Source organism: Ochotona curzoniae, unplaced genomic scaffold, assembly GCF_017591425.1.
Source record: "Ochotona curzoniae isolate NIBS_2020 unplaced genomic scaffold, NIBS_Ocur_1.0 scaffold_3171, whole genome shotgun sequence".
NCBI classification, from domain to species: domain Eukaryota; kingdom Metazoa; phylum Chordata; class Mammalia; order Lagomorpha; family Ochotonidae; genus Ochotona; species Ochotona curzoniae.
The window spans coordinates 2,544,512-2,562,275 of record NW_024467104.1 but is presented as its reverse complement, the minus strand read 5'-3'; the positions used below and the strand labels follow the sequence as shown (position 1 = coordinate 2,562,275).

The 17,764-nt window shown below is 41.0% G+C and overlaps 1 protein-coding gene across 1 annotated transcript; it reads left to right on the top strand.

Annotated features, from left to right (window-relative positions):
• Positions 1–14,267: 14,267 nt before the first annotated feature.
• On the top strand, positions 14,268–15,281 carry LOC121172280 (olfactory receptor 1S1-like). The gene has a single exon (XM_041004130.1). It carries the CDS (start codon positions 14,268–14,270, stop codon positions 15,279–15,281), a length of 1,014 nt encoding a protein of 337 aa, XP_040860064.1.
• The last annotated feature ends 2,483 nt before the right edge of the window (positions 15,282–17,764 follow it).

Sequence of the window (17,764 nt, the reverse complement as noted above, 5' to 3'; positions counted from 1 at the left end):
GAATGTTTGTGAGTGCTGTAACTATTCATCTGGGTACATTAGTAAGTGCCCAGTGTTGCAGTAAAAATTGTAGAACTGGGGTCTCCTCTATAAAATGATTTTGTGTTTTTTAGATACATACCCATTAGTGGGATTGCTAGATCATATGGTAAGCCTGTTTTCTAGCTTCCATTTTAAACAAATCTCCATATTTCCCACAATAATCACCTAATTTACATTCCCACCAACAGGGTACACTAATTCCCCTTTATCCACATCCTTGTCAGCATTTTTTGGCACTCAACGTCTTCTGGGTTAGATGAGCTGGCTTTCATGTCCCCTGAGTGCCCCTGGGCATGCTGTCCACTGCACAGGAATCAGCAGCTGAGGAGACCCAGTCCTGATACATGCACTCCAAGGCCAGACCACATATATTGTGATTTACCCTATGGCTGGGGTTTAAATCCAGTAGTCTATGTTTTTGCAATTACTGATTGTGCTGCAATGAACATAGGGATGCATGTTGGTTTGTCGTAAAACAGGTGTTTTGGATATATTCCTAGGAGTGCTATTGCTGGGTCATATGGTATGCAGATTTTGAGTTGTTTGAGTGTTCTCCAGACTGATTTCCATAGAGGCTGTACCAATTTGCAGCTCCACCGAAATGCCCATCAGCAGAAGATTGGATAAGAAAGCTTTGGTTCATCTACTCCATGGAATACTACTCAGCTATTAAAAAAAACAAAATGCAGTTCTTTTTGGCTAAATGGGCACAACTGGAAACTATAATGCTAAGGGAAATGAGCGAATCCCAAAAGATTAGATACCACATGTTTGCCTTGATTTAACCTGTAATTTTTGTATGGTTGGTTGTTATTTTTTGAACCTGTCATTGATACTGTCTCAACCCAGATGTTTTGAAGAATGGAACTTGCATTATTTTTAACATATTGTTTACCCAATACTATGTCAATTAATTCCATAATGTTGTATATTGATACTGAGGCCTTGTTGGGGCTTTTAACTGACCGGATCTTTACTCTGTTAGACCTATCTTCAGACCATAGAAGGTCTCCCCAAGAGGCCACTGAACTTATCTGGACAATAAGACGCTGAACTTCATGCTAGGCATGTGTTTGCAAGCAATGAATCTCAACTGAACTTGAACTATGGTTATGCAACAAGGTGGAGGAATCCACCATGGGGGGAGGGGTATGGGAGGGGTGGGGGGAATCCCCAGCGCCTATAAAACTGTACTACATAATACAATGTAAGCAACAATAAAAAATAAAAAAAAAAAATCCAGTAGTCTAACTGGGGAGTTTCCCACGAAACCTTGCCTGGGGTTATCTCACACTTGATTCTTTATATACCAATCAGTGTAGGGTCAGGTTAGATCCACACACTGGTGGTTACAGCAGCCTAGTCACTTCCACCCATGCACCCACCTCTCATATAAACCGATGAGTGCTGTAGCCTAGCCCAGCCCAGCCTGCTAGAGGCCTGGTCTTCACAAACACCAACAGGTGCCACTGCCTGGTCAGGATGACCATTCATGACCCCCACTAGGCCTGACCCTAGCCCTGGTGTTTTTGTATGTGTTGTTATGTGTTACAGCTTAACCTGGTCCTGCATCCTAACTGGCTCTCGTGCACCGCCATGGGTGCTACAGCTTAGTTCAGCTGGACCCACCCCCAGACCCAGACCCCAGATACACCAATGAATGCTGCTTGCCTTGACCAGCCTGATCCATCCCCAGTCCTAGCTGTCATGATCACCAGTGGGAGCTACAGCCTAGCAGAGTATCCACGGTTTGCCTACCAGACCAGCACCCAACCCCAGATCATGCACCTGCCATGGGGTACTGTACTCCAGCCTGCTATGACTTGTACCCAGCCCTGGCACTTGCCAGCAGGTGCTATGGTCTAGCCTGGCTGGCCCATGCCATTCTGTCTTTTGGGCACACTTGCAGGTGCAGCAGCCTAGTGCAGCCTGGCCCAAGCCTAGACCAGCATGCCCCGAGTTCCAGCTCTTACACTCACTAGTGAAAGCAGCAGCCCAGCAAAGGGAGTCCCTAGATTCCCATATTAGGCCCACTTCCACCCCAGGTCATGCATGTACCAGAAGATGCTGTAACCCTGTCAGAAATGGCCTAAACCAATTTTGGCTTTTGCCAAGAGTTGCTACAGCCTAGCCCAGCCTGGCCCACAATCTGCATCAGCCTTCATGTAAACTGGTGAGTGTTGTGGGGCAATTCAACCTGGCCTGCACCCCATCCTGGCTCTCGCTCATGCCAATGTGTGCTGTGGACTGATCCTGCCCAGCCCACCCCCAGACCTTGCTTGCTCACAAATATACTGACTGGTGCCGCAGCCCAGCCTGGTCTCACCAGTCTCAGCTCTTATGTTCACAAAGCAGGAGCTGCAAACCCAGAAGGGAAGTTCCCTAAGTTCCACTATCAGGTCTATTCTCAGTTCCAGATCTTGCTAGTGACATTGGGTGCTGTAACCCAGCCTGACATGGCTGGCCTCAAGTCCTGGCCCTCACTGGTAGACACTGTGGCCTAGTCTGACTGGCCTATACCCAATCTGGCTCTCACCAGTAGGTGCTACAGCCGAGCCGAGCCCACCCCAGACTCGACACCCATGTGAACCAGCCACACCCATTTGGGTACTCATGAGCATCAGCAGGTACTGGGGCCTCGCCTAGTCTTGCCTGCTACCAAGCCGAGCCATGCCTCCTCCCAGCCCTTATTCCCTGGCTCTCTTGAGTGTCAGGTCAAGTTCTGTGGTCCAGCTGTCCATGCAAAATAGCAGCTGCTGCAGTCTACAGAGGTGAGCCTGTGGTCTCCTACCAAATCTGCCCCCAGATCTGGTTCTCTCACATTCTCATAGGTGCTGTGGGCCAGCCTGAGATGGTCTACCCTATGCTCCAATACTAATGGGTGGGAATTTGTCCACTTCAAGATTTTTCAATTTGTTAGCATATTGGTGTTACATTATTTTCTCATGATCGCTGGCACTTCAATGATGTCAATTGCAATATCTCCTTTTCAATTTCTAATTTTATTTGAGCTTTTATCTCTTTTTCTTTGTTAGTCTGGCTAAAGGGTTTTTTTTTTTCTTTATCTTCTCAAAAGTCAGTTTTTTGTCTTGTTGACCTTTGAACTGTTCTTTTTTTTTTTTTTTTAGTTCAAATTTCATTTTTTCGGCTCCAATCATTATGACTTCGCTCCTGCTACTAATTTGGAATTGTTTCTTGTTTTTAAAATACTCCTGAATATTTATTTGTTTCAAAGGCAGAGTTACAGAGAAAAAGAGAGACAGAGAAAGATGTCTTCCATCTGCTGGGTAGCTTCCTAAACTTGTGACAATAGTCAAGATTGTGCCAGACCAAATACAGGAGCCTGGAATCCAATATGGGTCTCCCACATGGATAACAAGGACCCAAATACTTGAGTTACATTCTGCTGCTTTTGTAGATGCATTAGCAGGGAGCTGGACAAAAAGTGGAATATCCAGGACTTGAACTGGTACCCATACAAGATGCCAATGTTGCAGATGGCGGTTTAACTGCCTGAGCCACAAAGGTGGCCCCTAGTTTTTTCTTGTTTTCAAAGTCCATAAGATGCTAAATGGACCTTACGATGACTATTTCACAACTGAATGGGCACTGAAGATGTACAACCTAGCAAATCACATCTATTTCAAAGTCGTCTTTTCCCTCTTTGAACTGCTGCTCACTGAAAACCATGTCACTTATAGACACGACGAACATTGATTAAAGTCAAAACGGCTGGTGTTGATTAAAGACAGCATGCTGAGGCTATACTTCTTGGCTGACCTAGAACCAAAGCTGAAGTAACAAACCAAGTAATGCACTGCATTCCGTATAAACAAAGTCCTTTCCAGTAATATCTGCTCTATAAATAAAAAGGGAAGTTTGCACTACATGCACAGATGTCAACACAGGAAACAAGCAGAGACGCGTTACACCTCCTACAGAAGACCGTAGTTCTCCAAAAATAGGTCCTGATCAGAAAGAAATCTATGGGACTCCTGAAATAGAATCCAAGATGATAACCCTAAGGAAACTTAATGAAATATATGAAAACACAGATAGACAGTTTAAGGAAAGGAAGAAAAAAGTAGGTGACAGTAATGAAAAATTCACTAAGGAGATGCAAATTGCTAAAAAAAAATATAATCAAACAGAAATGTTGAAACTTCCATCAGTTAAGGAGCAAATATGATTGTGAACTTCAATAACAGAATAAACCAAGCTAGCAAAGAATTTCTGATTGCATGACAGGTTATTTTAAAATAACACATTCAAATAAAAATAAAGAAACAAATTTAAAATCGTAAAATGTTTTGTATAAATATTGGGTATTTGGGCCCAACACGGTGGCCTAGTATCCGAAGTCTTCACCTTTACATTCTGGGATCCCAAAGGGCACCGGTTCATGTCCAACCTGCTCCAATTCCCATCCAGCTCTCTGCTTGCAGCCTGGGAGAATAGTCAAGGTTTTGAGACCCTGCACGTACCTGGGAGACCCGGAGGAGGCTCCTGGCCCCTGGCTTCAGATCAGCTCAGCTCTGGCTGTTGCAGCCACTTGGAAAGTGAATCAGCAGATGGAAGATCTTCCTCCCTATCACTCCTCCTCTCTATATACCTGATTTTCCAATAAAAAATAAATAGATCTTTAAAAATTGAGCATTTGAACAAAATTTCCAACATAGGACTTCTGTCTGCTTAGCCCTGTTTTAATTTTGCTAATTATTACTTGGATATCAGAGAGAAAGATTGCTCCCATAATTTGGCTCATTGCCCCCCAAATGCTGACAATAGTCAGGTCTTGTCAATGCAAAGCCAGGATCTGAGAACTCAAAGATTTCCATATGGGTGGTGGAGACCCAACCACTTTATCTATCACCTGCAGTCTCCCAGGGTTGGTATTATTAACAAACCAAAATCAGAACTTAAACCAGAAACTTCAACACTATGTATTATGCCAAGTGACATACTGATTCATAATTCAAATGCCAGCACCTAACCCTATTTTTATGAGTACCTTTTTAATTTTCATTTCATTTTTATTATATATTTATTTTATTTGAAAACCAGAGAAGCAAAGAGAGACAGATGGGGAAAGATCTACCGTTGTTGATTCACAACAGCCAGGGTTGGACCACACCAAGTCCGGAGCCTGGGTCTCAATCTGTGTCTCCCACATAGGTGACACTGACCAACTATTTGGGCCATCACCTCCTGACACACACTCTGTTTTAGGGGAAAGCTGATATCATAACTGAAGCTGGGACTCATGTCCAGGCAATCCAAGTGAGATATGGGCCCCTCAAGTGGCACTGTTTACATTTTTTGCTATTTTTTACTTGAAAGGCAGAGTGACAGAGAGGAGGAGGGACAACCAGAGATATATTCCCTCTGCTGATTCACTCCCCAAATGGCTACAAAGGCCAGAGCCAAGCTGAACCAAAGTAAGAAAACAAGAGCTTCTTCTGGGTCTTCCACATGGTTTAGAGGCCCAAGGACTTAGGCATTCTTGGCTGCTTTCCCAGGCTGAAGCAGGGAGCTGAATCAGAAGTGTAGCAGCTGGGACATGGCCTCTTACCCCACTGTGCCAACCCCCAAGTGGCATTTTAATAGCTGCCAGTTCTTTATTGATTGGCACATAACTATACATATCTTTGGGTAGCATGTGCTGTTCTGATTCATGTAAACATTGGGTGATGATCAAATTAGAGTAATTACCATATCATTCATCTGAAACATACGTCATTTCTTAGTAGTGAGAACATTTAAAATCCTCCCCTCTAGCTAGTCTGAATATCCAATACATTCTCTTTTTTTTCAAAAAAAATATGCATTTATTTTTATTAGGAAGTCAGATATACGGAGAGAAGTAGACACAGAGAGGAAGATCTTCCGTCCGAGGATTCACTCCCCAAGTGGCTGCAATGGTCAGAGCTAAGCCGATCCCAAGGCAGGAGCCATGCGGGTGCAGGGTCTCAAGGGTCTGAACTGTCCTCGACTGCTTCCCCAGGCCACAAGCAGGGAGCTGGATGGGAAGCTGATAATTCAAATGCCAGCACTTAACCCTATTTTTAACCCTATTTTTATGAGTATTTTTTCAATTTTCATTTCAATTTTATTATATATTTGGTAGAAACATGAGAGAGATAAATAAATATATATTTGTATATTTTTGTGTGTGTGTGTGTGTGTGTGTGTGTGTGTGTGTGTGTTTGGATGGGAATGGATAGGAAAGAGGGATGCTGGAATTAGAACCGGCACCCATATGGGACCCTGGTGTGTGCAATGCAAGGACTTCAGCTACTAGGCTACTGTGCCGGACCTCCAATACATCCTTAATAAAACTTTATGTTATATTTTGCAGCATAGAATCAATATATTCAGCGCTACCTGAAGCATTGTCAGCTCGCCATGGCAATTGTTCTGCCCCAGTGGCGATCTTTCTCCCTAATCATGCTGTGAACCAAAATCAACACCAACAGACATGCTGCCTTCTAAGCATTTAAGAGCAATCCATCTTCTGAAAATGTGCCTTAACCTAGGAATATTCATAAAAGCATGCTTTACTCGGAAAAATGGATTTTATTTTTTACTGTTTTATCCATGCATGGCAAGTCAAGCTTATGTAATACACCAACCACCTTCATTCATTCCGCATAGCTTCTTTCCTTCTGCCATGCTGGGCAGGGAACAGGAACGAGCTTTCACTGACTAGCACCTGCCCTGTGCCACCCTACCAAGATATCAAGACCACTGCTGGTCAACGCCAGCACTGCCTGCCCCACCTGCCCCACCTGCCCCACCTGCCCCAGCCTTCAGTGCTGAATAGTCATCACATGGCTCTGCTGTTCCACTGGACCCAGTATTCCCCTTGCCTGCTTAATGGCTGCTGTTCACGGAGCCACTCAGCAGATGGCACTACTGTCCTTCCACTTCAGCCTGCATACTTGCTACACTTTCCTGTGTCTGTGCCTCCAATTAATCCACTTCCTTCCCTGGTTCACAACAGATGCTATAGTTGTGTCTTCCTAATTATACCCAGGGTAACAGAGGAGGCAGATCCCAGGGCCAGCTCTGACCAGGAGTTACCCCTCCTGGAACACCCAAGACAAGTACAACCTACCAGGCAAGGATTTATTCCTGTCTCAAAGTCTGAAGGAAAGAGAAGACTATCTGAAAATGCTTATTAAAACTGTCCTAAGAAATTGGTGTCATCTCCTTAATGCCATCTATTCAAATACACAGAGGCATAAACATCTGTATTCATTTCTTTTAAGTTTTTTAATTTATTTATTTTGTTGTTGTTGTTGGAAAGTCAGATATACAGAGACAAGCAGAGACACAGAGAGATTTTCTGTATGCAGGTTCACTTCCCAAGCAGCCACAACAGCTGGAACTAAGCCAATTTGAAGCCAAGAGCCAGGAGCCAAGAGCCTCTTACAGGTCTCCCACGTGAGTGCAGGGTCCCAAGGCTTTGGGCCATCCTCAACTGCTTTCCCAGGCCACAAGCAGAGAACTGGATGGGAAGTAGAGCATCCAGGTTATGAACTGGCACCCATATGGGATCCTGGCACATGTGAGGTGAGGATTTTACCACCAGGTCCTCATTTCTTATTCTTATATAGAAAGCATCATCCCAGAAAAATTTAAACGTTGAAAATATAAGGCTATTATTTATTTACCAAGTGAAAATTAATTAAAGTTTCATGTAAACATATTAGATACAAAGATCCAGCAGATATAAAGATACAACCAAAATATTTAAGGGCAAGCATGAAGCACAGCCGGTAAGACATTAATTAGGACATATGCATCTCATGTCACAGAACCAGCCAGAGTGCCAATTTCTAACATCTTGGCATTCTCTTGGAAGCAACAACTAACTGATCAGACACTTGAGTCCCCTGCTACTTAGATGGGAGACCCAAACTGAATTCCTGGTTCCTGTCTTCTGCCTGGGCCAAGTTTTAGCTGTAAAGAAATCAGCCAATGAGAGATTTATCCTTCCGTCTGTCTATTTATTTACTTACCCATTTCTGTTGTCTGAAATAAACTGTCTCATCATTTGAAAAGTATTCATTACAAACAGAAATAAGAGGATTATATTCTTTTTGGGGTAATAAATACTTCCTATCATCACACTTTAGATGCACCGTTGATATTTTTTCCTTATGCTGTTTTTGATGCTTTTAATTTTTAAGCTGATTTTACATGCAGCTAAGGAAAACTACAAAGTTTCTTTATGGAGGGAGTAGTTATGGATTTAACAATATAGTGAAAATGCTTGAGCTCCTGCTATGACCTAGAGGAGAGCTATAACATTCTCCAGCTGGCAGGTTGCTTGTCAATCTATTCAGACCACATTGTGCCAGGGAGTGTCAAGCATGCCAACCACAAAAGTATGCAACTTCATTTCCACAATCCACTCATGATTTAGTTAGTTACAAATCATCAAAAATTTAAAAGAATAGGGTAAAATATTGCTCTATTAGGGGAAAAAAAAAAGCATCAATCACTTTATCCTAAAGTCCTGGGCTCCCTAAATAGCCTTCCTGTGCATTTTCTAGGTCAACAAAATTAGTGTCTTTCCTTTTCTCCTTTGTTTTCTTTTATTTATTGTTTAGTTAGAAAATAAAATATATATATTTATGGTGTACAGCATGATGTTTTGAAACACGCACACATTATGGAAGAGCTAAATCAGCTATTTGCCATATTTATTACCTCATATTCATATTCCTTTTTTTTGGTGAGAATATTCACAATCTAGGCTCTTGGTAATTTTCAAATTTTTAATACATTGTTCTTAACTGTGGTCATCACGATTTACAATGTATCTCTTAAAGTTATTTCTTTGTCTAACCTCAATTTTGTACACTCTAACAAGAATCTCACCAATCAACTGCCTCCCTCAACTCCTCATAATCACCAATTACTCTGTTTCTATGATATTTGCACTCCAGTGTCAGTGAAGTCATTTAATATTTGTCTTTCATGCCTGGATATTTTACATAGTGTTTACTTAGTGTTTTCCAAGTTCATTGTGATCAAAAGTGAAAGGACTCCTCTCTTTTAAGACTAAATAATTTCCCATTGTTCACACACATAAACACACATATCATAGTTTCATCATCAACTCCTCCACTGGGGGGACATCTAGATTAATTCTGTATCTTCACTATCGTGAATAGATGCACAAACAGCATGAGAGTTCCTTCTTTTGAATGAAAGACTATTTCCTTTCTGTAAGACTCTTTAGCTGAAGTTATCACATTCCGGAATTAAGATGTAGACTGAAATGTCAGTACACCATCAGTCGGGTGACGGATAGAAATGTCAATTGGTGACATTTCGATTGAGCAAGTGATGTCCCCTCCACACAATGTGGCTGATGGGGAACATAAATGGAATTCAAAACACAATAATCTGATGTAGATTCCCTCCACCTTTCATGCCCTGCTTCTTTCTGCTGCCTTCAAAAATCTATCTCCCCTGCACTGAGTCTAGTGATGAAGAAGATGTCTGTTGGGACACCAGTATGACGTATCAGAGCAACTAGGTTTGAATATCAGTCCCACATCCCTGCTCTCATTAAAAAAAGAAAGAAAGAAAAGAAGGAGAAGGAGGAGGAGGAGGAGAAGAAGAAGAAGAAGAGGAAGAAACAAGAAACAAAAACAAAACTAAACAAAACAAAACAAACACACACAAAAAAACCACCCACCCCCATCTCTTCTGATCTAAGAGGAACTAAGCATACTGCAGAACACAGCTTCTGGCTTCCTTTGTGGACACCAAAGGACCAGATAACACAAATTGGAAATCCAACAGAGTAGAGACCTCATGGAATGAACTTTTATGATTGAAAACAAGAGATGAAAAGAAAAGAGTGTATTAAAATATTGTTCTTTCTCCCATCTGTAAACTTCTCCAAAGTATTTCTCATGATTTCTCCAATACACTGAGCAAACACATCTAATGAATCATCTCTGGCTCCTGGTTGCTGTGTTGAGCAACGACACTTGCAATCATCTATTTCATTTCATGATTTGTATTTAACTTAGCCTCTGTTCCCTCTATTCTTTGTGTTAACCTCTCTTGGGCCAAATAAAATATTGAGGCCTAGACCCGTGGCTCAAGCGCCTCTTTCTAGAAATCCCTTTCTAAGACACTACAAACTGAGAAACATTCCTCCTCAAGACACGTTGCAAAAGCTAAAATTCTGATAATAATCTAATTTCTTGCTCTTTTTCAAGACTAAGGAGTCTATTTAGATGGAATAACAGCCTTTATTTCCTTTCTATGATCCCTGTTATTTTAAACATTAGTCCTGAATATGATTAATCCATATATCAAGCTGTATCCTGTTCAGGAGGGGGGAGGGACAAGAAATAACTACAATGTAATCAGCCTTGGAAGAAGGATGTGTTCACTGGGTCTCTGGCTGTGCAGCCTCCTGGGTTCCTCCCATTTTCTGATGTTTTTCCAGACTCATCAGTGTATTGTGAAGCATTCAAGTATCATTGCAATATTTTTTTATTTTAAAAATACAGAATTCATTTATTTTCAAATATACTTATTTTAATTTCATTTAAAAATTTGAATAGCAGAAAGAGAGAGAAAGGGGGAGAACGAGAAAATGAGAGGGAGAGAGAAAGAGGGATCTTTAATACACTGATTTAATCCCTAACTGCCCACAAAAGCTAAGGCTGGATTAGGCAAAAGCTAGGAGCCTAGAATTTAATGTTGGTCTCCAATGTGGATGCCAGTGAGTCTACCAACTTGAATTATTCTCTGTATACATTATCTGGAAACTGGAATCAGAAACAGCTGGGTTTTGAACTTCGGCACTTTGTAATGAGAGACAAGTGTCCCTTGTAGCACCTTAGCCATTTTGTCAGCAGAGTTTATTTCTTTAGCTTGCATTGAGAGACCTGATTGCTGGAACACTGGGTCCCCAGGGTCTCTCCCAATGTTGATGTTCATTCAAATGATACAGAGGCCATGGCCAATCCCCTGCTGCAGAACATGGCAATTTTTCTGTCACAGTCACTAACTAGTGGAATCATACAACCCAATTCAGTGGGCACTTACTAAGTGTTCCCATCTGTCAAGCATTAGAGAAGAAACGGCAAGTGCTTGCCATCTCACTGAGAGCATAACACACACACAGAGCAAACTATGGACTTCCAATGAAGAATAATGATGAAGCAATTTACAAATAGGAAATGACAGAAGAGCACCTGTGGACAAAACAGAGCAAGAATAATGCAGAAGTGTCTTTCAATTCCCCATCACCTCATGAAGGCTGGGATGTGAAAATTGCTGTTTGTGTAAAGAGAAGAACTCCAGGGATGCTGTCCCAAAGGACTGAAAATCAGCTAAATGTCCCATGTGAGCCCAACACCAGGACTCCTAACTCGAGTATTTGGACAAAGAATACTGTTCCAAGAAGCATATGGATGCTCAGCCCCACCTACTAACCTGGTAAGGTGCAAGGAAATCCATTGGACCTAGAATCACCTTTATTCAAAGGTGAGCCTTTTAAAAACAGAGCATTGATCATAACTAGCAAAGAAGCCACCTCAGGGATTCTGAACAATCTGTGCAGAACTGCTAGTCGGTAAGCGGGGTAAAAGGAACGTGAGATTAGAAACCGTCACTCAGAACATGCGGTTAATTCCACTTTCTAGTCAAGCAGAAATCAGTCCAGGGCGTGGTAACCCACGGGACCTTCTAAATTCACTCTGTGTCCTTCCTTATTCATGCCTAGCAGTTCTTTTTCTCATGGTATTGACATGGAATCTTCCTTCTGCCTATATTTTGCCCTTTCTCTGATTTGAAAGCCAACCTTCTCGGGAGAAAAAAAGAGTCAGATTCTGCTCCATCATCCACTCCCTTTTCGTTGTCTAGAATTCCAGGGCAAGTATTCCATTGCTTTCTGACCTCTTCAGTGATTGTGAAAATAGGTAGAAGACAGAGGGAGGAAGTGAGAGACAGAGCTGAGAGAGAAAAAAAAAATGGTGACTAGCATCTCATAGCCACAAATTTGAAATTTCTTATGAAACTGTAAGGGATATCATGCCAGATTCAAAAGCTCTTCCTTCTTATTAGGTGACAACTTATGAGGAAACCACTTCAAAAGTGTTTCCCTTGTAGCTGCCTGATTGCCTCTGATTTTACTTTGGTCCTAAAGACCCATTTCTAGGCAATAAAAAGCCAGTCCCAGCCCAACGTAAAAGTTCAGCTTCACCTCCAGTTCAAGGCATGTGTCTCCCTTTGGATTCACTTCTGATCTGTAGATAAAGAGGTCCAACAGCAGCAGCCAAGAAGTAGACATCTGTTCTTTCCTATTCTTTAACCTTTCCTAAGCTGATCACACTGTTATTGTCTTGATCTACTTTTGTTATCATTTTTTGGTTCTATAGGTGCATGGACGAATCTTGAGCATGTGGGAAAAAGAAACAGAATTTTGGTATAATTCCATAAGATAGTAGAAGTTGGCAGTCAAGCTTTGGGTTCAAAACAAAGATTTGATTTGTTCCTTTATGTAGATCTCCTGGCAAGGATAATGAATATTCTCTTTATCTCTTTGATATCCCTTTCAGTTAACAGCCATCACATCCTCCTCTAGACAAGCAGGTTAATAATCCCTTTTAAGTAAAAATAAAGTATGGCTATAGGAGAAGAAAAGATATGCAAGTTAGTGTCAACATCTTATTTATTTGTTTACCTAAGGCCTTATATTTGTACTCATACATATAATAGCACAAAACGCATGCCATCTGGCTCTCTTAATATGCAAAACATAATTCAGTAGAGGTCCATCTTGCCACATTCCCACATTTGTGGAGTAGGGTTACCTTTGGATGTCTTTCCAATCAGTGTAGGTGAATTGAAGATGTCCATGAGCTTCTCTCAAGGTCTCTTCTTTCTCTTCAGTATTTTCATTCCTTACGTTCTGTATAAGCAATTGACATCATGCCGTCTAATGCTCAATTGACACCACTTGGCTCATGTCAGTTCCTTGAAATATTCTTGCCCATGAATCATGACCTGCACTTTTTTAATCACAGAAGCTAAAAGATGTAGGATCACAACTTAATGAATGTTTTAAATGCAGAAAATGAAAGTTCAGTCACCAACTTAGAGGATTTTATACATTATTAAGTATTCAATTAGAGTTTCAAGCCTGAATTTGGCATTCCATTTGAACTCCATGAAGCTTACTTCTTATTTGAGAAAACAGACTTCATTTCTGAAAATCTTATTTTTTTTATCTTTCTCCAGCAGAAACAGTTTTCCCTTTGGCAAGATTGTCCTGGAAAACAAAATGAATACCTTTTCAAATTAGTGCCCAGGATTTTTATAAACATTAGTAGCCATAAAGCTAAAGTAGCAGTTTTTAAATTAAAAAAAAAATGCCAGTATGATGATGATGGTTTTGGCTATTTTGTCACAGGACTACTGAAGAAAGTTGCCCTTGATTGTTGTCTAACATTGTCAGTGGAGTCCAGTGACCTACAGAATTCACTTGACCTGTAAGAAAATTGTATATTCATGGTATGGCTATGGGTGGTAACTCAAGGTTGCTGTATCATTGTCCTCCATCCCTGACATACTGGGCTGACTCAGTGAACCCCCAGCTTTGAAGTAACACCCTAAAAATTCTTAATTCCCTAAGATCTGACCACAAGTTATACCCTATTCTCCTGATCCCTGTTCTTACTCATTTTCCAGTGGCAGTTTTTCTGCTGCCATTCTCTCCTAACTTTATTGAGGAAAAAAAAATACACATAACAACACATGTTCATGTACTCCCAAGCCTTCACTGCTTCTACATTCCCAAACTTTGTTTTAATGATCCTTCATGTTTTTCATCTTCCTAGTCTTAAAGGGTAGAAGGGAACAGCCATGAAGATCTTAGATCTCGCTTTGTTTAACTGATACCCATAGGCATTATGAACATGTTTAGAATGTGGGGTACGCCTCCTCTCTGACCACCAATTTGGGTGTTTAAACAAAACTTGAAACCAACGGAAAAATCATATTCAAAAGTATCTACCACATCCGTGACTTTTCATTATAAGGCATTTCCTGAGTTTCTTCACTACAGAAGTCAATCCTTATTAGGTAGCTTTTTGACTCAATAAGAAGTATGAAGTTTACTCCTCTTCAACCTAGAAAAAGAAGCTGCAGTTAAGTGGCACCATGATGGATTTTCCTTGGAGGATATGAAGATGTTGTACTCTTTTCTTCAGATCAGCGGGAATATGCATCAAGGAAACCAAACCACCGTCTCTGAATTCATTCTCCTGGGACTCTCCAGTCAGGCTGAGCAGCAGAAGCTTCTCTTTGTGTTTTTCCTGGGTATGTACCTCGTCACTGTGGTCGGGAATGGACTCATCATTCTGGCCATCAGCTTGGATTCTAATCTTCACACCCCCATGTATCTCTTCCTTGCCAATCTATCCTTTGCCGATATGTCCTCCATTTCCACCTCGGTCCCCAAAATGCTGCTGAATATTCAGACGAAGAGCCAATCGATCTCCTACGAGAGCTGCATCACACAGATGTATTTTTCTATTGTATTTGTTGTCATTGACAATTTCCTCTTAGGGCTCATGGCCTATGACCGCTTTGTAGCTATCTGTTATCCTCTAAACTACATGTCCATTATGCATTCCAGGCTTTGCATCTTGCTCACGGTCATCCCGTGGGTCCTCAGTAACCTTGTGGCCCTGACACATACCCTTCTGCTCATTCAGTTGCTCTTCTGTGACAGAAATACTATCCCACACTTCTTCTGTGACTTGGCTCCTTTACTCAGAGTGTCCTGCTCAGATACCACTACCAATGAGTTTGTGATGTTCTTTCTGGGCTTATCTGTTATCGCCTTCCCCTTCGCCCTCATCCTCTTCTCCTACATCTGCATTATCAGAGACGTCATGAGGATCTCATCCACCAAGGGAAAGTGGAAAGCCTTCTCCACCTGTGGCTCTCACCTAGCGGTTGTGTTTCTCTTCTATGGGACCATTGTAGGAGTTTACTTCTTCCCCTCATCAGCTCACCCCGAGGACACAGACAAGATTGGTGCAGTACTTTTCACTGTGGTCACACCCATGATGAACCCCTTCATCTATAGCCTGAGGAACAAAGATATGAAAGGTGCTCTGAGAAAGCTTCACAGTAGAAAAATGTTCCTGTTTTTGATGCCCCAAGCATCTAAACTCTTTTTCTCCTCATAAAGAAATGAGTGGCTCAGTCCAAAGTTTGTGGCATAGTTCTGACAGTTCAGTTTGTTTTTGATCAACTTTAGGATATTTGCCTTCTATTGCAACCTCTGCGATATTGGTGCTTTTCTCACATAGGTCTGGTCTTGAAAACAAGGCCTCTTTCTCCTATGGTAAGTCACAATATTAACAAGCATCTTAATCTGCATTATCATAAATGTTGATACTAAGTGCTTATAACAGATGATAACAGGTGCATGTATTGCTTATAACCTGCCTTTCATAGACAACACAGTCTACAAAATACATGAATACAATAGCTTTATTCGATGTACATTTCTCTATGTCAGATTTCCCCAAATTGTTTTATGAAGATACTGTCTGGTTCAGAATTCAGCAGTAAATAAAGCTAAAAGTTCTCATGTTCAAACAAATTTTAATTATTTTTATTGTTTTCTATGATGTATATTTGTAGGTATGAAGATTTCCCCTTTGCCCTCCTCTTTCCCCCTTCCCAATTCCCCTCCTACCATTTCCCCCATATTGTTATAGAAGAGTTACTAAGAGTTTACTAAGAGTTACAAGGTTAACATTCTGTTATTTAAATACATCATGTAGTTATAGGTGTAGCCAATGATAGAAAATCTAGTATCATATTATCAAGGTGTATTTCACTTTCACTGGGAGTCCTCCTTTAATTAGGAAGTTGAAATGCCTACTACAACAAATCTTCACTCCCCATTATACTAGTCTTCATTATATAGTTCATCTATGGGAACATATATATATGTGTGTGTGTTCTTATTCCCCTATACATCTGTTTGTTTTGTATTCTACATGAATTTTTGCCTTATATCAGAACATATGATGTTTGTCCTTTTGTGATTGACTTATTTCACTGAGGAGTTTTGGACACAAACATTTTACCAAAACAAACCACGAGGTAATTAAAAATCTAAATGGACTTATGTTAGGTCAGACATTGAATTGATAATGAAATCCCTCCCAACAACAACAACAACAACAACAACAACAACAAAAACCCAGCACTGATGGCTCCACTGCTTAGTTCTACCAAACATTTCAAGAATAAGGCACTCCAGATCCTCCACAAGCTATTTGAAGCTATAGAAAGGGAGGCATTCTTTCCAGACTCTTAATACCAAAGCCAGATAGAGACACAACAGAGAAATGGAACTGCAGACTGATATTCCTGATGAACATAGACAAAACAAAAAGCCCTCAACAAAATACTAGCCGGCAGGATCCAACAATACATCAGGCAGATCATTCACCTGGACCATAGGGGACTTATCCCTGGCTTGCAAATCGATAAATATGATACACCACATCAACAAAACAAAAAATAAGACCATACGATCATCTCAATAGATACTGAGAAGGCATTTGATAAAATCCAACACCATTTTGTGCTAAAAAAAAAAAAAAAAAACATAAGAGAGATAGGCACAGAAGACAGAAGGAACACCAGCATTATACCGAATGGAAGCTTTCCCTCTGAGACCTGCTCCTGGACAAGAACGTTCACTTTCATCCCTGCCATTCAACATGGTATTGAAAGTCCTCACTAGAACTACTAGCAAGAATAAGAAATTAAAGGAATTCAAATCAGAAATGAAGAAGTCAAGTTATCCCTATTTGCAAACGACTTGATTCTATAAATTGGAGAACCAAAAGACTCAATAAAGAGGTTATTGAAACCCATAAGAGAGTTTGGGAAGGTAGCATAGTATGAAATCAATGAACAATGAGCAATGTTGAGTTAAATGAAGCATGTATACAAACTAGACAACCTAGTAAAGTTTTAGCATAGTGTAGATTTCCCAGTGTGTCACAGTATGCAGAATTGTCCAAACCATGCTTACACAATCATATAGAAATCCACTCATCGCGTAGCAGTTCATGGACCCAGTGCTACTTAAAATACATTTTGGGAGATATAACTCCAACAACTTTAGTTATTTCCATTGAAACTCACAGAGCCTGTGTGTGGAAGTACCCATTATATAGCCCAGCATGGCAGCCAGGCAGCTAAAGTCCTCGCCTTGCATGCCTCAGAATCCTACATGGGTGCCAGTTCTAATCCTGGAGGCCCTGCTTCCCATCGAGCTCCCTGATTGTGGCCTTAGAAAGCAGTTGAGGATGGTCCAAAGCCTTGGGACTCTGTACCTGCGTAGGAGACCCAGAAGAGCCTTCTGGCTTCCGGCTTCGGTTTGGCTCAGCTCCAACCATTGCGGCCACTTGGGGAGTGAATCAGTGGATGGATGATCTTCCTCTCTGTCTCACCTCCTCTCTGTATATCTGACTTTCCAATACAAATAAAATAAATCTTTTTTTTTTAAAAAAAGGGAGAAGTGTTAGTTATAGTTTTGACTCGGTCTTCAGCTGCTTATGAAGATCTTATTTAGGTCAGTTCACCTCCTTTAGCCTAGTAAACAAAATCCTAGTTCTCATTATTGGCCATTTATTTCTAAGAA

Bases quoted from the DNA above. Each gene is read 5' to 3' on its own strand.
- LOC121172280 (XM_041004130.1), top strand. From the start codon at position 14,268: ATGAAGATGTTGTACTCTTTTCTTCAGATCAGCGGGAATATGCATCAA.